At 45.9% G+C, this 22,022-nt stretch overlaps 1 protein-coding gene across 1 annotated transcript in view; it reads left to right on the forward strand.

Moving 5' to 3' along the window:
• The window catches only part of USP38 (ubiquitin specific peptidase 38), a 132,124-nt gene that overhangs the window by 63,547 nt on the left and 46,555 nt on the right, over positions 1-22,022 (forward strand). Inside the window, exons 8-9 of the mRNA XM_078676867.1 lie at positions 12,339-12,432; positions 13,749-13,855. Coding sequence (XP_078532993.1) covers positions 12,339-12,432; positions 13,749-13,855 — 201 coding nt within the window. The remainder of the gene's footprint in view (positions 1-12,338; positions 12,433-13,748; positions 13,856-22,022) is intronic.

Genomic DNA, 22,022 nt, shown 5'->3' on the forward strand with positions numbered 1-22,022 from the left:
CTTGCTTGGCACCTCACTGATTCTGTCATAGATAGAGAAGGCCAATATGTCATACTGGCTGGCACCCTCTATATACAGCTGGTTACCCTTGTCAACATATACAGCCCAAATACAGGTGCCCCAAAGTTTTCTGCAAGCTGTGGAGGTTGGAGGTTGTCATGGGTCCTGGGAGCCATAATCTGGGGTGGGGATTTCAATGTAGCACTAAATGATCAGCTTGACCAATCCGATTCTTCTTGTCGCCCACATCCTGAGACTGCTTCAGTTCTTAATATAAATATGCAATACAATTACCTTTATGATGCATGGAGACTAACACATGAATGAGTCAAGGGACGGCACCTGTTTTACGACCCATCACAATGCTTGGTTCAAGGATAGACCTGTGGTTGGTGTCCAGGGATGTCCAGACTTGGAGTTTGAAAGCAACACATCTGCTCGCACCTTTTCGGACCATGTGCCTGTACTCTTGGAATTGACTGTTCTCTTCCAGGGGATACTCATTAATAGTCTTAAGCACTGAATAATCTCCGCCCATGAGCGGGAACCCGGAACATATAATAATAATAATAATTATATATATATATATATATATATATATATATATATATATATATATATATATATATATATATATATATATATATGTGTGTGTGTGTAAATACATATAATAGTAGTACATAGTACTAAACAAATTATACACATATATATGTATAACCAATAAAAATGCAGCCCAACATAACCCATAGGCTAATAAAGCCATAATTACATATTTTCTGCAGTATGAAAATAAATCATATAAATAATGCAATAAAAAGGCATGAGCCTCAAAAGCATTCCATAATCAGCAGAAAACCTTTATTTTCATCAAAGAATTTGTAATAAAAGGCAATTAGCCTAAGAAGGCTGCATACAGAAAAACTATCCCTGTATAGAAAATCAGACTGACACCTCGCCTTTAAGGCATCAGAGAATCTGAACACTTTGCCTTTAAGGCCTCCAGGGGAACTCTGTTCCCATCATGCCCCACAGGTGACAGTTAGGTCAGTTCTTTTTTCCGGCTTGTTCTGTGAGGAACCTGGAACTTGAGCTCGGCTGAATTTGACTGTTTTTCAGTCAGAATTTGGTTTTTTCCTGTCTTTTTTGACAGTATTGGCTTTTGGTGGTGTTTTTCTACCTTTTCTGACTAATTTTTTGGAAAAATTTTGGTCAGTTATGCCACCTTTATTCTATAAGTGTCCTTCCTGTGGGAAGAAGATGTCCAAAACAGATCCTCACTTTGTGTGGTTTGTCTTCCTTTCACACATGATGTGGAAAAATGTTACCATTGCCTCAAGCTTTCGAGCAGAACTTTGAAAGAAAGAGAAAAGGTTCGGCTTTTGGGGCTTATGGAGAGAGAAGGACGTCGTGAGAAAGGGGCAAGGAGTGTTTTGTCGTCTGGAAGGTCCCCATCTCATTCAAAAGGTCGAAGATCTGCAAGATCAGCAAGAAAAAACGACATCAGGAAGTGTCGACGTCGAAAAAAGTAAGTGCGGCGTCGAAATCAAGATCACCGTCGACGTCGAGACCAGAGAAAGCTGCATCGACGTCGAAGACATCGCCGGTGAGGCATAAGTCGGCGTTGAGACAGCTGGTGTCGATTGCTGTGAGGACAACGTCGAGAGCAAGGCGTTCGACCTCGAGAGAGAGAGAGAGCGATCGTCGTCGAGAGGAAGAGTTGGATCGACGTCGCGAGAAAAGTTCAGATCGACGTCGAGAGATGAAGGTACGACGTCGAGACCTGAACAGAGAAGACGATCCAGATCGCCGTCGAGACATGGTTCGACGTCGAGGCATGCCTCTGGCTCGAGGCTAGAAAGGGGCCAGTCGGCGTCGAGAAAATGTCCGACGTCGAGGAAGTCGACGTCGAGGTCTCCGCTGCTTGTCTCACGGTCGACGTCGAGACATTCTAGATCAGCCTCTCGGACCTCTCATAGGTCTTTGTCGAGGTCTGAATCAGCGTTGAGAGTGTTGGATGACCCTTGAAGGTCTGCTTCACATGACCTGCAGTCAAGGACATCGGTGAACAGATCTCCAGTGGTCGGAGCCTCTCCACACCAAGATTCTTCAGTGGTGGCTCATTCTGACTCGATGTCAAGGAAGTCAGCGTCAGGAGAAAGACAGGTGGTCCCCAGAGAGGTGCAGGCTCCAGCATCTGGGTTTCCACATTCAGTTGGGAGTGCTTCCTCATCTGCTTCTTCGTTGGGAATGCACATTGTGCAGGTTTCCCCGGAGGGCTCTCCGGTGCGTAAAACACCACCTGCAGGTATCTCTCCAAGATGGCTAGAAAGCATCCGTCATTGGAAGATGCAGCCAAGACCTAATCAAAGACCGCTGACTATGGGGGCTTCTAGACCATCGGCTGGTGGTTCTCCAAGGAGATCCAGATCTCCAGTGCGAAGGCGTTCACGCTCTAGGGAACGCAGTAGGCATCGGTCTACTACTCCTGAGAGAAGACATCGATCTCCTGCTTCTTCATCTTCAACAAGGTCTTCTTACAGAGACTATTCGCCCACGATTTCATCAACACCACCCTCCAGGGTTTCGCCTGTAGATGTGGGAACCTTCAATGAGGTTTTGTGTCGTGGGGCGAGTAAATTCAATATTACTATGACAGTGCCTCAGGTGAAATCTTCTGTCATTTTTCAGACTCTACATCAAAAGTCCTCTGCTAGGCCTCTTCTTCCACTGGTGCCTGGTTTGTTGGAAGCAGCAATGAAGTCTTTTTTGACGCCAGCGACTGTAGGATCAGGTCCTTCAAGGATTGCGAAAAAGTATAAGGCACCTGAACAAGACCCCATGTTCCTGCGCACAGATCCGCCACCAGATTCTCTCATAGTGGCTGCAGCCAGGAAGGCCCATTCGGCTATGTCTGTCTCGTCTACCCCACCTGAGAAAGACAGTAAAAATATGGATTCCTTGGGCCGAAGGATGTGTAACACAGCTGGTTCGGTCATGAGAGTGGTCAGTGCTGCGGCTTTGCTGGGTCGCTATGATCGCCTCTTATGGGATTCTATGGCGAGGTTTGCAGACAAACTTCCAAAGGAAGATCAGAAAGATTTCCTGGAGATTGTGGAAGAAGGTGGTTTGGTGGCAAACCAAAGTAGAAGTGCGGCTGCGGATTCAGCTGATCTGGCAGCTCACGGCCAAAGGGGTGGTCTGATGGGAATATCACAGTCAGCTGTTATGCTCTTCACTATTCTCAGTTCTCAGTTTTTCTAAGTCTCTAGTACAGCAACACACATTTGACCTTCCACTTCTTTGTGTTTATTAGTCTGTGTATAGGGAAATGAAATGGTAGGTCGTTAAATATATTCCCTTGACCCTTCCCAAATTCTGTTTTTTGAGCTCACGGTTATGCCCACGGCATATTCTCCAGAAGATCGGCTTGGCTGCGGCTCACTGGTCTAAAGCCGGATGCCCAAAGAAAGATAGTTAACCTACCTTTCAACAGGTCGACATTATTTGGATCTCATGCTGATGATGAGATGACCAAGATGAAGTCGGAGCTGGACACTCTGAAGGCAGTGGGCCTGGAGAAGAAGAAAGACTTCCGCCGGCGTCATTTTCGTCCTTATGACAAAAGGTCATTCCAGCAACGTGGGCAATCGTCGAACTGGTCGTCGCAAAATCAAGGCCAGAACCAAGAGGTCTCAATTTCAACAGAGCAGACCTGGGCGAGGCAGAGGAGGAAATAGACAACAGTCCTCTGCTGCAAAACAGCCTCAGAAGCAATGAAAAGAGACTTCCTCCGCAACTATTGTCCACTCCGGTAGGAGGAAGCATTGCTTTATACTTGGACGAGTGGAGAAGATTAACAAAGGACAGGTGGGTTCTCGGCATTATCCAGAATGGCTACCTCCTAAAATTCAAGAAACCTCCTCCCATTATCAATCCGAAGGTACTTTTTCATCACAATCTAAAGCTGTTGCAAAAAGAAGCAAACATCCTTCTGTGCAAGAAAGCAATAGAGAAAGTCCCTCGTCCACAGCGAAACCAAGGTCTGTACTCCAGTTTTTTCCTGGTGAAAAAGAAAGGTCCCAAGGCAGAATTCAGGCCCATACTGGATCTGAGACTGTTGAACAGGTTCATTCGAAAAGAAAAGTTTCGAATGTTAGCGCTCCATCAAATATTCCCTCAGTTACATCAAGGGGACTGGATGTGTTCCATCGACCTGAAGGATGCTTATTTTCATGTTCCAATCTCCAAAAGGCATTGCAGATTTCTCAGGTTTCAAGTGTCTGTTCATCCCTACCAGTATGCAGTACTTCCATTCGGGCTGAAGTCAGCTCCCCGAACGTTTTCCAAGTGTATGGCGGTGGTTGCTGCCTTCCTTCGAAAGCAGAGAATTTTCATTTATCCTTACTTGGATGACTGGCTCCTAATGAGTTTGTCCCCGTCTCTGTTGGAAGATCATCTGTCCATATGTCTTCATCTCATGCACAGGTTGGGTCTCCAGGTCAACTTCAAAAAATCAATTATGTATCCTACTCAGCGGATCTATTACCTGGGAGCTCTTCTGGACACAGAAAGAGAAAACGTGTGTCCTTCGGAGGAGAGGTGGTTATCAATCAGGTTGAAGTGTCAACTGCTTCGTCAATCCACTTATCCGACAGTTCGTCAAGTATCTTCTCTTCTGGGATCCATGGCATTGTGCATCTTCATAGTTCCAAACGCAAGGTTGCACATGCGTCCTCTACAACAGTGTCTAGAAGATCAGTGGAGTCAGAGGACGGGATGTTGGGAGGATCGAGTTCTTCTTCGTCAGTCCGCCAAGGATTCCATCAGGTGGTGGATGAAGAGATCACACTTGATGAGAGGTGTTCCGTTTCATCAAGACCCTCCAGTGCAGACTCTGATCGCTTCACTCCAGGGTTGGGGTGCTCATATGGGCCCCTCTGCAAGTACAAGGGCTATGGTCCGACTCAGAGAAGGGCTATCACATCAACCTGCTGGAGCTGCGGGCTGTTCATCTAGCCCTCAAGTCCCTGTTTCCCTCATTCCAGTCTCGGTCCATCCTGGTCCAAACAGACAATACAACGACAATGTATTATTTAAACAAGCAGGGGGGGTACTCGGTCCAGGACGCTGTCCATAGAAGCCCAGACCGTATGGAATTGGTTACTGGCGAGAGACTTGTCGATAACAGCTGTACATCTGCCGGGAGTTCTCAACTCTCAAGCGGATTTTCTAAGCAGGGACTTCGTCGAGGCTCACGATTGGGTCCTCAACGAGGAAGTCACAAACCGTATTTTTCAGGAATGGGGAACACCAGATATCGATCTGTTCGCAGACGCGTCCAGGTTTTCCCAGAGCGGGTCTCAGGGGAATGTCCTTTTGATAGACTGGTGTCAGAACTTACTGTACGCTTTTCCACCGACCCCGTACATACCGACAGTAATCAACAGGATGTACAGAACCAACTCCAGGATGATTTTGATTGCCCCAGAGTGGCCACGCCAATGGTGGTTTCCAGATCTCCTTCAGTTGTCGGAAGTACCACACAGGAGATTGCCGTGTCGCCCGGATCTTCTGTCCAAACAGAAGGGGAGAGTGTTCCACCCCAATCTGTCCTCCCTGCGCCTGGCAGCATGGCTCCTGAAGTCATCCAGTATGGACACTTGCAGTTGAATCCTGACTGTATGCACATCCTTAAGGAGGTGAAACGGCCTTCTTCAAGGAAATCCTATGGATTTAAATGTAAATGTAAATGTTTTTGAGCTTGTAAAGCGCACTGCTACCCGTCCATAGGTCTCCTGGCGCTGTATAACTCTGGGGAACCCGTCCTGGCTTTCCCTGTGGGATGGTCCCTTGCTGGGAGTCCCCAAGGTGGAGCCAGGCATCCCCGGAATTGGTGGGGCCGTTGTGGAGATTAGGCAAGCTAATGCCCAGAGTTGCCGAGTGGAACCCCTGATTAGAGTACGCACCGAAGCGAGAATTATCGAGTCCGCTGACCGAGGTCCACGACCCTGCGGCGTCAGGAATTGAACCCTGGTCCCGGGCTGACTTCTGCTTTTGGGCCTGCCACCTCTAACCAGTGAGCCACACTACTCCACATTTAAGTGGAAACGATTTTACCTGTGGTGTGAGAGTAATGGGTTTGATCCTATCCATGGTCAGGAACAGGTGATTTTGCCCTACCTCTTACATTTAGCAAGATTTGGTCTTCAATTTAATTCTATTAAAGTCCATCTTGCTGCAATCACAGCCTACCGAAAATCACCTACTCAGGTCTCCTTTTTTAGGATGCCTGTAGTAAAGGATTTTCTGGAAGGTTTGAGAAAGGTGTATCCGCCAGTCAGGACTCCTTCTCCACCGTGGGAGCTTAATGTGGTGTTAACTAAGTTAATGGGTGCTCCTTTTGAGCCTATACATAAGTCTTCCTTGCAACACATAACTTGGAAAGTAGCATTCCTGGTGGCTATTACTTCTGCTCGTAGAGTGAGCGAGATTCAAGCTCTGTGTTGCAAAGAACCGTTTACTGTGTTCCATTCTAATAGAGTGGTACTCAGGACGCATCCTGCTTTTCTGCCCAAGGTAGTGTCAGATTTTCATATTAATCAAGCCATAACCTTGCTTACCTTTTTTCCAGATCCTACTAGTCCTGCTGAAAGGGCTCTTCATTCCTTAGATCTGAAGAGAGTCCTTACGTTTTATTTAGATAGAATAAAGACTTTGAGACATTCAGACCATTTGTTCATTAACTATGGTCCTGTTAATACAGGCTCTGCAGCATCTAGGAGGTCCATTGCTAGATGGATTGTTTCTTGTATTCTTCTAACTTATCAGTTGTCAAATAGGTCTTTGTCAGGAAGACCAAAAGCACATTCTACAAGAGGGAAAGCTTCTACCATAGCTCTCCTCAGAAATGTTTCTATGGCAGAAATTTGTAAGGAAGCTACTTGACGTTCAGTGCATACTTTTACTCGCCATTATTGCCTTGACTCAGACACACAGGCAGATGCTCAGGTTGGGCAAGCATCTCTTAGAAATGTATTTGCTAATGCTACCTGAGAACTGTGTTTTCAGTTATTGTTGTTGTTATTTTTTCTGTTCGCCCGCGTTTTGTGGGTATGAGCTTGCTACTCTATTCAGTGCTTATGACTATTAATGAGTGTCCCCTGGAAGAGAAGGATTAGTTACTTGCCTGTAATCCTAGTTCTCTTCCAGGGGTATACTCATTAAAGTCATAAGCACCCTCCCGCCTCCCCGGGCGAGCAGTAGCTTTATGATGGTACTATTGTGTTTCTCGATGCAGATTCCTGCTAAGTTTACTGTACCGTATAAAAGAACTGACCTAACTGTCACCTGTGGTGCATGATGGGAACAGAGTTCCCCTGGAGGCCTTAAAGGCAAAGTGTTCAGATTCTCTGATGCCTTAAAGGCGCGGTGTCAGTCTGATTTTCTATACAGGGATAGTTTTTCTGTATGCATCCTTCTTAGGCTAATTGCCTTTTATTACAAATTCTTTGATGAAAATAAAGGTTTTCTGCTGATTATGGAATGCTTTTGAGGCTCATGCCTTTTTATTGCATTATTTATATGATTTATTTTCATACTGCCGAAAATATGTAATTATGGCTTTATTAGCCTGTGGGTTATGTTAGGCTGCATTTTTATTGGTTATACATATATATGTGTATACTTTGTTTAGTACTATGTACTACTATTATATGTATTTACCATGCTTGGTATGTCCGTGCATGTTGAGGTATGTGGGAAGCACGATCAATCCTGTCAAATTAAGGATATTGGAGCACATGCGTGCAATAGCTAATAAGGATTTTACCTATCCTGTAGCACGCCACTTCTCTATCAAACATAATAGCGACAGGAATCTTTTGAGATATTTCTGCTTGGACAGAGTAGAAGTAAATCCTAGAGGGGGCAATAGATTGCTTGCCTTGAGGAGACTCGAGTCACGCTATATCATAGACTTAGAAACAAAAGCACCTAAAGGGTTGAACATGGGAGAAGAACTGGCCTCACACTTGGGTTGATAATGATGTGAAATATGTAATGATGTAATATATGAAATGAACCATTATTAATATTGACCTGATTAGGATTTTTCTATTATCTATTGTCTGATGACCTTTTGAGAATTTTTGAGAACTTTTGAGATTTTTTGAAGGTTTTAAATTGTGTTGAGATTAGGGGTGTATGATTCCACTTGTATTAACTTTTAGTTAATATCCATTGCTTGATACTGAGTTCCACCTTGAGTGGGCAGTCCATTGGGCTGCCAATGCCGATCCACGGCGAGATTTCTCTGAGGCTTCTATCAATGATCAATGATAAGATAGACAGATTGAAGCCTGTCATCATCTTAGCCGCGCAGCGCAGATATTAATGGTTGTCTGTCTTAAATCTATGCGGGTAATGAGTGGGATGATGAATTTGCCGATACACGGCGCAAATTGTGGTGTGACATGTTTACAAGCAATGTTTGAATTTTCAATGTATTTGCACATTATAAGATGGCGCTTATGAAGCGCTTTTGCTTAGTCCCTCTTCTATGCCCATGACCTGTGGGAAACATAGATAACGACCTTGTTTTGGTCGCGCTGATGTAAAATACTGACAAAGGGAGCGTTGCCTCCAGAAACGCGTCTAGCGGAATAAACTTACCCCTGCTGCAAGCAACTGTCGTGCTGTGAGTGCTTTTCTATCCTAAACTGACCCGGTTGGGTATTTTTCTGGGATATTCTGAGCATATATATATATATATATATATATATATATATATATATATATTATATATAATATATATATATATATATATAATATATATATGTTCCGGGTTCCCACTCATGGGCGGAGATTATTCAGTGCTTATGACTTTAATGAGTATACCCCTGGAAGAGAACTAGGATTACAGGTAAGTAACTAATCCTTACCCAGGCTCACCCTTGTGCTTTTTCCTAGAGGCTCCCACTGGGGGCGCTGCTAGATGCTATGTTTCTCGAGGAGGTCCGTACAGAAATAGTCGCCTATTTTACACTAAATGAGGGCTCGGTGAGCTCCCCATCTTTGGGTAGTATTTAAGGTTGTGGTGTGCCGCGTCTGCATTGCTAAACAGTGTACCGTACTGCGGGCTATACGTGGTCAGCTGGCCAGACTGGAGACTGACATACATGGTTTGGAGACCTAGTATTTCCAGACCAATGACGCGGCGACACTAGCTAGGATTAGAGAAAACATTTCTTCATATGCTGAAGAGGCAGACCGTGAGGCTGCCTACCTAGGCCATGATGGGCAGGCCCCATGATATGGGAAGGGACATCATCTGGGCAGAAATCTGGCCAGTTTACATTGCAGGCCGGGCGCTTCCACATATATGTGTGCGCTCATAGATGACTACTCTGTTACTCGGGACACCTCCAATGGCCTGTCACATACAACGTCCTCATTCTATTCCAGACTTTGTTCAGCCACCCCAGTCCATAGTTTGTTTGAATTCGCATACTATTGACACCATACAGCTCCTATGGCTTGAAAATGCCCACAAGGAATATCTAGACTCCCCATCATACTGAAGAAATAACACAGACGATTAACTCCCTCCCCCAGGACAAAGCACCAAACCTAGATGGCCTGACTACAGACTTCTACAAGGAATTTGCATCATTACTAGCCCCCCACCTTCTAGCGGTATTTGAGGACTCCTTGGAGATGGGACTCCTGCCCCCCTCGCTTAGAGAGATTATTGCATCCATCCCCAAGCCAGACAAACCTGCATGTAAGTGTGACTCCTATAGGCCGCTGTCACTGATGAATGTTGATAACAAAATACTGGCGAAAATCCTAGCTAATCTTCTGCTAACCTTACTTTCAGGTATAGTGCGCCCAGATCAATATGGATTAATTCCCGGACATTCCACCTCTCACAATCTACAAACTAAATTGGCTGTCATGCAATCATCTTGACCCCAGGGTGTCGGCGGTGGCAGCTGCTTGACTCCACCAAGGCCTTTGATTCTTTACAATGGGCGTATTCTTTCCCGCTACTTGAACACCTGGGACTTAGCCCCACTTTTATGATACATTCACCTCTTGTACACCATCCTTACGGCTCGGATTCATCTTAAAGGACTGCTTTTGGACCCTTTTTCAATTACCAGTGGTACACGGTAGGAATGCCCATTATCACCATTGATATTCACGATGGTGATAGAGCCTCTAGCCGCGGCAACATCACGCTGACACGGGGCTGGGATTCACCTCGATGGACCTGATAGTCTCAACTATGTGCATAACCCGCAAGAGATCCTGGTGCCCATTACTCGAGAGGTCATTCGCTTTAGGTGATTTTCTGGCATACACATACACTGGGCGAATTCAATACTCTTCACGCTCACTGATAACACATGCCCATTCCATGCAGAATACTCCATGGCTGGGCCTCTACCACATTCTGCTGTGTGAGAATCTGGCTGAGTCGAAATCTGGAGGAGCTGTAAAGGTCCAATTATGGGTGTACAATGGACTCTGTCCCTCGCCAGGCAGCTTGCCATTGCAAAGATGGTGGTTCTCTATCGAAATTTCTTTATCTCTTCTTCAATAACCCTATCCCACTCACTGCTCAATTTTTAAAGTGCTTACGGTCTAACTTGGTTTCCCTGGTTTGGGCGGGCCGATAGCCACACTTCTGGGACATGCTTACACTGCCCCTCTCTCAGGGTGGCATGGGAGCACCGTACATGACACTTTATGCTCTATGCTCTGTGCACTCAAGCACAATTTTTACATCAGTGGGTGCACCTGATGCGTCATCAGCCATATGTTGCTGTGGAGATAGATCGTGCAGATCCTTGGCCTTTAACTACGGCATTAAATGTCACTTATAAGATGCAGAGGTTGACACTGTGATGAGTGTGCATTGGACTTGGGAAGGATTAAGGAAGCGAGCCAGACTGTCCACCATATATGTACCTTCTACACCACTGGGACGCAGTCCCCTTATGCCGCCGCTATATGACAGCGGGACTTAAGCGCGGGCATGCAGACAGAATTTAATCACTTTCTCTGACGTCTGTCCGGAGGGCATTTTCCTATACCCCCTTACACCTCAGCCTCATCAACATCAGCTGCATTGGACCTTTTAATGTATTATCAGATTAGAGCCACTTGCCGAAATCTCCATGACACCTTCCCAGTGCACCCCCTGATATTTCAGACCCTTGAGCATGTGCTGACTACACTTTCTCCTCATAAGATGATTGCCTGCCTCTATAACACCATCCAGTCCTCCTACTAAATCTTGGCCTCTGTGTCCACCAGGCTGTGAAAAATCTAAATTCTTGCACCGTATATATCGCAAACTTCATTTCTTCCTGTGGCGTGCCTTTGCCCTGCTGTGGCGGAGTTTTGGAGGGACTTTTTACTTTTATTGACAATATCACTTAGAACTACGATCCCACCACCTATTTGATTGGGCTGGTGTGATACGTCAAGGATGTGCCGCCTACAGACCGCAGGTTTACGACCATGGTGCTTCTCTTGGCGAAGCGAAGAGTGGCCATGCACTGGGGCAGACGTCCAGCACCCATGATCACTGCACGGTTGGGAGATACGGCATATTGTTCGGAGAAACTAACCCTTTATTGGGCCCTCATGGCACCCCGGTCCAAACCCATGGATATTTGGGAACCTTTACTGGCATAACTGCACGCTAGCGCTACATCTGCTCCTTCCCCTCCTGCTGCTGCATCCTCTGAGGCCCGATACTGCCTGTTCAATAATACCATTCACCTTACTTGGGCCCCTAGACCTGGACCTTGCCTATATCCTACTGTCTATGATGTTCTCATGCTACATTTTTGTTTGTGGGTTATTCCGGGGCCCTGGGCTTGCTGCTACAAATGTTACACTTCATCTAGGCATGTATGCATGCTGTCTATCGTTGGGAGTCTCATCATTGCAATGCTGGTTTATGATCAATGTAATCAACGCCCTCTACTCCTCTTTTTTTTCTGTCTTTTCTTTCACCTACCTTACATCGTTTGAAAATGTATGTTTCTGTATTATCCTATGCGCAATATAGTTTTTTCTCTCTTTTGAGGTTTGTTGTTAGCTGTTTCTGTTTACAAAATGGCAATACAATCTTTTTTTCTTTTATAAAGTTTACAAACACGTTTTGAGTACATTTTAGGATTTATGATGTAAATAGGTGTTAGCAAGCTTAGGATTCATATTTGTGAGTTTTATTAATGGAACATTTGATGACGTGTGCCTTCAGAAGTAGAAGATTGATTTCTGGTAATGATCACCCTCTGCTCATGTGTGTACCCTTTTAGTTTTAGGAGGCACGTGTTGGCTTTAAATCTGAATGGCTGCAATTCATTAATGAAGAAATTACAGCAGCTGTTTGCCTTTTTGGCACACACTCAGGTATGGCCCTTTATTTCAAGAAGCAAGTGTATTTGTGCTCACCTAAGTCAGTTGTTGCGACTAGGAACTGAAATATGAAGCAGTATTGCAACATGCTAAAAGTGTGATTCCCTCAGGTTTATTCTTTCAGCAGTTAATTGGCACACCATATAAAGTCTTTCTAACAAATTAGGAAGTATTGATGCTTTTATTCAAACATTTATGAAAGTCAAAGTGTCTTTGGTCTCGTGTGTTTTAATTTTAAACAGTGCGGTTAAAGAGCTAGCCAAGCAGTAGGCTACAATGTCAGAAGTTGCTTATTACATGGCTGAGCTTCAGTTTCCATTCCTTTAAGGTGTGTTCTGTCAAGTATGTTCAGTAAATATACTTGTTCTTTTAAGCTAGGAAGAGGACTGTCTCTCCTGTCCAACCTTCCTCTCTTTCTCTCCCTCCTCTAGTGCCATAGATTGCCCAGTCCATGATGCAGTATTAACAGGTATGCTGCGGGTTCAGCCAACCCACCCACAAAGGGAGCTTGAGGGAGGGTGGAAGTAACAGAACAGTTGTCTTCGTCAGTTGAAGGTGTGCAAAAGTCAACCTAGAAATGGAACCATCCAGATGAAAGGTGCTTCCTTACTCTCTTGGATCATTACAGTTCAGATTTTTCAAAAGTATGAGGGCCAACTCTAAGGTTCCCTTAGGGTAACACATCCAATATTAGTTAACAGCTTCTCAGTGGGTTATGGTGGCATAGAGATGGAGGCTGTTAAAACTCTACTGACCTCCGTATGCAGCTGCTGTGAGGTTGAACTGTTGCTACCCCAACTTGAATACTAACCCAGTTACGTTTTTTAATTAATAATTTTTTTTTTTTAGCTCAGCAGGGTTTTGCTCATTTAGAGTATCTGTCACAAAAGTCTTGGTGCCTACACTTCTGGCTCTCAATCACCTCTCTCCCAAAAGTCAGTTTTTATGATAGGCTTCATTCCAAATCTGACCCTTTCTCTTTGTTAGGAATTCAACAAATGACCCATTATGTTGTTGAGAAAGCACTCTTAGCTTGTTTGTAAAAACTGTTAATTCATGTATGAAAGTGATTTTTCTCATTTCTAGTATGCTCATGTTGAGATATTGCCTTTGCGTTTGTTTATCAGAAAAGGCTGATGTTATTAATGTGGCTCCTGATGCATTTTCCCTTGTTTTTGTTTCTGTTACTCTTACTGTGAATGTGCAGCCATCTCTTCCTATCTTTTAAAGTATATTTGAAACAAACTGCCCTATGAAATGCCTATTGTGGGCAGTTAATTTCAATAGGTTTCTTTTCAATTCTAATTTAGAGGGAGGCCTATGCACCTCATGTTTTCTTTGAGGCATCCAGACCACCCTGGTTTACACCTAGATCCCAGCAAGACTGTTCCGAATACCTCCGGTTTCTGCTTGACAGGTACATCTGGGTAATTCTTTCTTTAATGAACGCACAGTGTATTGATGTGATGTACAGAATGCAGTGCTTTCCTTGCATGTGTCTTGACACTAAGGAGTTCACCTAAAGCACATATGGCTGTCAGATGTCCTGTTTCCCTGCACTAATTTGCAGTCCGGAAGAGTTTCACCACTTCATATAATGGAATGATCCTTTCCCAATCTTCGATTGGGTGTACATTCTAGACCCTTTTCACTTCTGCAGAGGCGATTCAAATCTCTGTTCTAACATTACTGAAGCACAGAAGCTTTCATCAGAAAGCATTGCGAATAGCAACGTGAACTTGTAGACTGATACTATTAGAATGTATTACACTCAAAGAAAGCACTAGGACTTGGAACAGCACTGTGGATTTTAGCAGACCCTTTTGCGTCTACAGGAGCCTGTTAAAGGAAGCAGAGTAGAAAAAATAATCTTTTTCAGGAATACTTTTTGACCACTTGGGATGGAAAATATCACACTAATGCAACACCATGCTTGATGCAAATGTTCTGATGCCATAATTAATTTGAGGAATTTGGAAGATGCTGAACATGTATCTTATTTTGGGTTAAGGTCACTTATTGTAAACCTTAAGTTTCCTCCATTTATGTTAATAGGAACTTAAATATTCCAGTTTACAAAACCTAAATTCTAACTTAATCTAAGTCATGTTATTGAAGGTATTTCTTTTTAAGCAATTTCTTTTTTTGTGGTCATATGATGGTATGTTTTGTTATGCTGAAGTACTTTCAGCTTGATTTAACATTTCTTCCCTTTCTATAAAATGTTATCTCCCAGGGTGAAACCATAACTAGCTGGTATTTTTGATCCTGTGTTGTGTATACACATATTTAGTTTCAGCTATTCACACTTGGAAAAAGGATGCCCATGTTCTAGTGGGCTCTTTCTTGCATGTCATTCCTGGTTCTCTTTCCTGTCCGCTAGTACACTTGTCCATATACTAGCACATTGCCCTCCTCTTCTGTGCCTCATTCTCCCAGTCTTTATGTTCCTTATGGTGTGCTATTTCTGGAACACCTTCAGGAGTTCCAGTTCAGGGGCTCAGTCTTGCATGCCAGTCCTGGTATGTTTTACCGAGCACCAATGCCACTGCTCTTTTTGGCACACAACCCCCTTTTTCCACTGACTGAATGGGGATTTTTAAAGCACTCGATTTCCCAGAAAAAGGGTGTCCTGGCACTTTTAGGAAGAGTCATCATTAGTCAAGAAAAATGGTGAGTTTTCAACGATGTTAGAAAGTGAAATGGCAGTTGACTGCACAAAGTTTAGGGGGAAGAGCATTACCAAGTTCAGTTGTGCTTACTATGAAGGCGCTGCTGCCTAGTTTTGGATCTGCAGAATCTTGGAAAAATAAGAAGATTAGCTGGACTCAAACTCGGGCTGCCTACTGTTTTTTTAAAATAAAATTTGTCAGCCAGTTTAGAGATTAAAGATGTTACACGATTTGAAGATTTGTTATTCTAAAAATGAAACGAGCGCTGCCTTTTGAATATGCTGCAGTCAGATCAGTAGATAAGGTGGAAGCTGATATGCATAGTTACTGTAGTCTAGGCGTTAAAGAAGGAGTATCTAGACTACTGTTTTTTTTTTAAGTGTACCGCTCAGAAGACTCAGCGTTCCAAATCCATTCTCATTACCTAGGCCTGTTACACCTAGGTCTTGCACCCCCAAAGGTCTGTTCTTCTAGTTCTTTGAACACTCAGAGGCACTGTTCCGGTCACATTCCAGAAATTCGCATAGGAGATGTTGTGCACAACACAGAATTACTCCTCACAAAGAGGTTGCACTCCAATAGATCACACTTGTACAATGTAAGAAACTGGGTTTTTGTTACAGCAGTCTCACGCTTTTTGCCTGGTATTTGATGCAACTTTGAAGTGTAACGGGTTCATGCTAATCAAGTCCTCAGTGCCAGTGTTCTTTTCCTAAAACAAAACAACTGGTCACTTGATCCCCAAGTGACCAGGCCTGTAGCACCTCTGTATGTCCCTAGTAAGTGGTACCTCTGGTACCTAGGGCATAAGTTCCTAATAGCTGCAGCATCTCTTGTGTCACTCTAAGGGACCCAGCACCAAACTCCTACAGACTGCCACTGCAGGCTGAATGACATGGTGCTCCAAAAAGTGAAAACATGATATGGCACACCGTTGTGGGCCATGTCAGCTAGCACTCCATGTAATATTGTAAGTCACCCCTACAGCAGGCCTTACAGCCATAAGGCAGGATGCATTAAATTACATGTGAGGACATATCTGCATGAGCAGGTATGCCCCTGTGCTGGCCTGTTCAATTACTGTCAGTACAAGTGATCAGGGAAGCCATCTTAAGGTATGTATTGGGCACTGGTCAAAATGAGTTTCCTAGCTACATAATGGCTTCACAGAACCTTTGGTGTTTGGTATCAAACACCTCGTATTAATAAACCCACACAGATTTCAGTGTTGGGCGTAATAATACATACACCCAGAGTGTACCGTAGAGAGACCCTGAAACCTACCAGCCCTCTTGTGTTCTGGCTGACTGGCCCTGTCCAGCCTGCCACCACAGACAAGTTTCTGACCCCAGGGTTGAGAGCCCTTATTCTCAGGAGGTCAGGAACAATACCTGGTCTGGAGAGAGGTGTTCTCACTTCCTCCTCCAGGAAGCATACCAAGGCAGGAAGCTTCAAAGGCCTCTGCTGCCTTTGATATGCGACCCAAGGCTTCCCCAGACTGGGATTCTACCCCCTGCCCTGTACCGATCTAGCACAAAGACAGGTGGTATAATTAGCTATGCAGGAGGCGTGCCACACTCCGATGCTGGACACACCAGTTTGAATGAATATAAAATTAGGAATTCCACCGTCTTGTGTGTGGTGGAATCAGGAATCCAGGGATATGGTGTTGCCCAAAATCCAAAGGAAGTGGTCATCTACGGATGTAGTGACTCCAGGGGTAAGTACATTAAATATTTAAGGGACCCTCTGATACCAGGCCTTCAAATTTTGACAAACAAAAAGAAGTGGACAAAGAAGAAGACTGCTGACTGAGAACTCAGGAGCACTACTGACTCGGCACCAACACTGCCATCCTTCCTGATTCACCCTACCCTCGTGGAGCATGTTATGTTATGATATGTTACAATGTTTTTGTATAGCGCAAATCACCACTGGTCTCTAAGCGCTTTCACAGAAAAAGTACATAACCTACTGGAGCCCAAAAACGCCCTCCGCCATCAAACCCAGTTAGGGTATTGATGTTATCCTTTTAAACAGGTAGGTCTTTAAATTCTTTCTAAAAGAAAGTAGCACTGAGTCTCCCTGCAACGTAGCAGGTAGCTCGTTCCAGATTTGCAGAAGAAGTACCGACAAAGCTCTGCCGCCCTTGGATTTGAGCTTAAATCTAGGCTGAATCAGTTTGCAGGCTTTGCCAGATCGCAGAGCTCTGCCCGGAGTGTATTTCCTCAAGCGCTCTTTGATGTAATTAGGGGCCTTTCCATAGATGGCTTTGTGGGCCATACAAAGACATTTGAACTACACATTTTACAGAGTTTCACACATAGAGAAACTCCCCTTCACAAAAATCCTTTGTCATGATAGAGAGGAAGGGTTGGACAGACAAGCCTCATAGGCTGCCATTATGTGTCTGGAAAAGGGATACCGTGCCTTTAATGAACACTCCAGAGACCCTCGGTATCCCATGATACACAGCCCCAGGCAAGTTACTTTCAGTTCTTTTTTTCTGGCTCCTGCTAGCAGGAACCTGGAGCATTGAGCTCTATCTTTATTGGTATTACTTTAATTTTTGGAGCTTTTTTGATCTTATTAGTGTTTCATTCGACGTCTGGGGCCTTTCTCTTCCTTTTGCTACTTTTTTGGAGCTGCTATACCACCTCTTTCTTGTTGAAATGCCAGCTTTATTCAACAAGTGTCCTGAGTGTGGTAGGAAGAAGGCCAAGTCAGACCCACACAGAGTATGCATACTCTGACAAATCTCACAGGAATCAGGAACATGTGTTGCTGGAAGACACTCTTTCTCCCGGAGGACCCTGCATGACAGGGAGAAGATCAGTCTTCAAGGCCTGGAGCAGAGAAGACATCAGGCATGGAGGGACTCTTTCATCGTCCTCTGCCCGTGAATCAGCCTCGGGGCTCCCCAGTCAAGAAAACCCCCAGAAACAGCACCGGTCCGGTCGACGTCGATGGCTACAACGTCGGATTTGAGAGGTATGACTACAATATGCTCCCCGTCGACCCAGGGCCCTGGGTCGAAGCGACGTCGACGCTCTGCGTCGAGGGGAAGGACGTCGAGACCTCGGACGAGGTCCACGTCGAGGACTTCACGGACGACATCGACACACCATTGTCGTCGTGCTGAGTCCCGTAGGCATCGGCGCTTGCCGTCGAGGCAACACCGCCGTTCGCCGTCGACGTCAGTGAGAAGATCGACGTCGAGGAAATCGATGGCACGGCGAAAGTCGACGTCGAAGAGACAGTCGATGCCTAGGACAATGTCTAGTGGAAGTTTATCCTCGGTGGTTAGTATTTCCACATCTGAGAGTACCCAGTTGCGTCGGCTCTCTTCTTCAGGGAAGTCTACCTACAGAGCACCCTCCCCGAAGCCTGCTCATAAGAAGAGGAGAGTAATTCGGTCTCCGGGCTCTGACTACTCCAGGACCTACTCGCCTTCATGGCCTAGGACGCCCACGCCTCCTCCTCCTCAACTTCCTCCTCCTCAACTTCCTCCTCCTCCTCCTCCTCCTCCACAACCGAGGCCTGTGATTCCGGGTTAGCCGCCCAGGAGACCAATATATAGGGGGAGACACCGCTCTCGCAGTGGACGCAGGTCATCGACCAGATCACGACGTCGTCGTAGGGAAGGATCGCGGTCCAGGACGAGGTACACAGACTCTTCCAGTGACAGGAGGTATTCTCCTACATTGTCGGACTCTCCACCAACGAGAGTTTTTCCTGTGGATGACATTGTTACATTCCAGGACGTGCTGCTGAGGGGAGCAGCGAAACTGGGAATAGCGCTGACACCGCCTACCCCGTCCACCTCAGTCATCTGTGAAACGCTGCAGCGTGGGCACCTCTGTCGTCCATTACTTCCTTTGGTGCCGGGGTTGGAGGAACCGGCCATGGAGCTCTTCCTGCCACCTGCCACGGTGAAGTCTGCTCAATCTCGACTTCAGAAGAAGTACAGGTCCCCGTATTCGGATCCTGCGAACGGATCTTGTACCAGATTCTGTCATTGTGACAGCAGCCAAGAAGCAACATTCTACTGCTCCTTCGTCTACGGTCCCTCCGGACAAGGAGAGCTGTCAAATTGATTCGGCAGGGAGGAAGGTCTGCAGTACAGCGGCCACTTCTATGGAAGCAGCAAGTTCAACTGCTCTTTTGGGTCGCTATGACCAGTTGCTATGGGAGTCACTCCAACAGTACATTGAACTCCTCCCGAGGGACAGAAGGGAAGATTTTCAAGAGATCTTGAATGAAGGCATGATGGTTTCCAATCAAATCATCAACGCGGCTGCAGACGTCTCTTTCCTGGCAGCTCATGGGTACTGCCACGGGGTGAATTTGAAGCGCCACTCCTGGTTGCGACTCGCCTCCTTGAAGCTGGAGGCGCAAGAGCGGATCGCCAACTTACCCTTTTCAGGGTCCACCCTCTTTGGGACACATGCGGATGAAGAAATGGCCCGCATGAAGGCAGAAATTGAAATGCTGAAGGCTGTAGGCTTGGAGTAGCCGAAAGAACAGAGGAAGTCTTTCCGTCCTTACCAAAGACGATACTCCTCCCAGCAATTCCAGTTCGGGCGGGGTCGCCAAGCTGGGCAACAGCAACATCAATATCAGAGGCAGCCCTTCCAGAAGCGTCCGAGGGGCAGAGGTAACCAACAGTCCTCATCTGGGAATAAGGGCCCAGCTGGGTCCAAGCCTTGAGGGATTACTTCCCCCTCGTCTGTTACCCACTCCAGTGGGGGAAGCATTCAGAATTACCCAGCAGAGTGGAGAAAAATTACTCAGGACAAGTGGGTGCTGAATATTGTTTGCAATGCATACAGTCTACGTTTTCTAAGCACTCCTCCACCTATCCCTCCGGTTCTCTTGCAGTACCTGTTGCAAGAACTGCAAGCGGAGGCCAATACCCTGTTATGAACGATAGAAGGCGTCCCTCTGTCTCAAAGGGGAAAGGGTCTATACTCAAAGTTCTTTCTTGTGTGCAAAAAGGACAAAAACGAGTTCAGGCCCATTCTGGATTTGCGACAAGCAAACGAATGGATTCGCAGGGAGAAATTTTGTATGCTGTCCTTGCACCAGATTTAACCTCCACTACATCAAGGAGACTGGCTTTGCGCAATAGATCTGCAAGAGGTGTACATCCATGTTCCCATTGCACAGAAAAATCGGAAGTTCCTGCGCTTCCTAGTCTGCAACAACCACTATCATTACACAATACTTCCGTTTGGTCTGAAGTCTATAACCAGGACTTTTTCGAAGTGCATGGCGGTGGTGGCGGTGCACCTGAAAAAGAACAAGGTGTTTGTCTACCCGTAACTGGTTGATCAAAGCCTCCACCTACCAGGAAGCGCAATTGCATTTCAACAGGACGGCTGTTCTGTTGAACCAACTGGGTCTGCATGCACATCAACGTGGCTAAGTCTATTCCGACTCCTGTTCAGTGTCTGCAGTACTTGGGAGCCTCCATCGATACTCTCAGAGCAAGCTTGTGTCCTTCGGAGGAGCAACGCTTATCGATCTTTCTGAAGGCTCAGACTCGCATGTCCATTCCATCAACGACGGTGAGGACAGTGTCGTCTCTCCTGGGGTCGATGGCTTCTTGGATCTTCCTCACACCACATGCACGCCTCCACATGAGACCGCTGCAGGAATGACTGGAGGATCAGTGGGACCAGAAACGAGGTAGCAGGGAGGACAAGATCACACTGTCCCAGCATGCTCAGCAGTCCCTGAAATGGTGGTGTTCAGAATATCCTCAAGGGGGTTCCATTCCACAAGGACATTCCAATACAGACCATTGTGACGGATGCCTCTCTCCCAGGTTCGGGAGAGCATTCAGACCATCTGCAGATCCAAGGAACGTAGTCCCAGGCAGAGTCCACGTACCACATCAATTTTCTGGAACTCAGAGCTGCTCATTTAGCCGTGAAAGCTTTCATCCGTCCTTCCGGACCAACTCCCTACTTGTGCAGACGGACAATACGACCACAATGTACTACCTCAACAAGCAGGGAGGCTCGAGATCGCGCACACTGTCTCAGGAGGCGCAAGCGATCTGGCACTGGCTGTTAGCCAGAGGACTAACAATATAGGCGACCCATCTACCAGATGTGCAGAATGCTCAGGCGGATGCACTCAGCAGGCTCGTTCAGGAGAACCATGAGTGGGTCTTAAACGACGAGGTGTTAGGAAACATCTTCGCAAGATGGGGCACTCCAGAAATAGATCTGTTCGCCACCGCCGAAAACAGCAAATACCGACACTTCGCCTCCAGGTTTTACCAACCGGGGACTCTGGGGAATGCACTATGGATCTGCTGGTCCAACAGCTTTCTGTACGCTTTTCCGCCCATTCCCCTGATTCCTCCAGTGCTCATCAAGCTGTCTCAATCCCGAGCGCTAATGATCCTCATTGCTCCGGAATGGCCCCGACAGTGGTGGGGCACAGACCGGCTCTACCGGTCTCTCCAACCCCATCTGCGGCTTCCATGTCAGCCGGACCTTCTCACGAAGTTCGGGGGGCCGATGGTGCTTGCCATTCTATTCACAGATTATGACTATACACAGAGATCCTCTACTACAGAAGTAGTAGTTTCTTACCTGTAACTCCAGTTCTGTAGTAGGGATATCTCTGTTATAGTCATAAGTGACCCGCCCGCCTCCCCGGTGGACGAAACAATGATTTTCTGAATGCTACAGACCTGGCTTTATACATCTTCAAAAAGAACTGAAAGTAACTTACCTGGGGTTGTTATCATGGGATACCGAGGGTCTCTGGAGTGTTCCTTAAAGGCACGGTATCCCTTTTCCAGACACATAATGGCAGCCTATGAGGCTTGTCTGTCCAACCCTTTCTCTCTATCATGACAAAGGATTTTTGTGAAAGAGAGTTTCTCTATGTGTG

Source organism: Lissotriton helveticus, chromosome 2_1 (genome assembly GCF_964261635.1).
Source record: "Lissotriton helveticus chromosome 2_1, aLisHel1.1, whole genome shotgun sequence".
Lineage (NCBI taxonomy): Eukaryota > Metazoa > Chordata > Amphibia > Caudata > Salamandridae > Lissotriton > Lissotriton helveticus.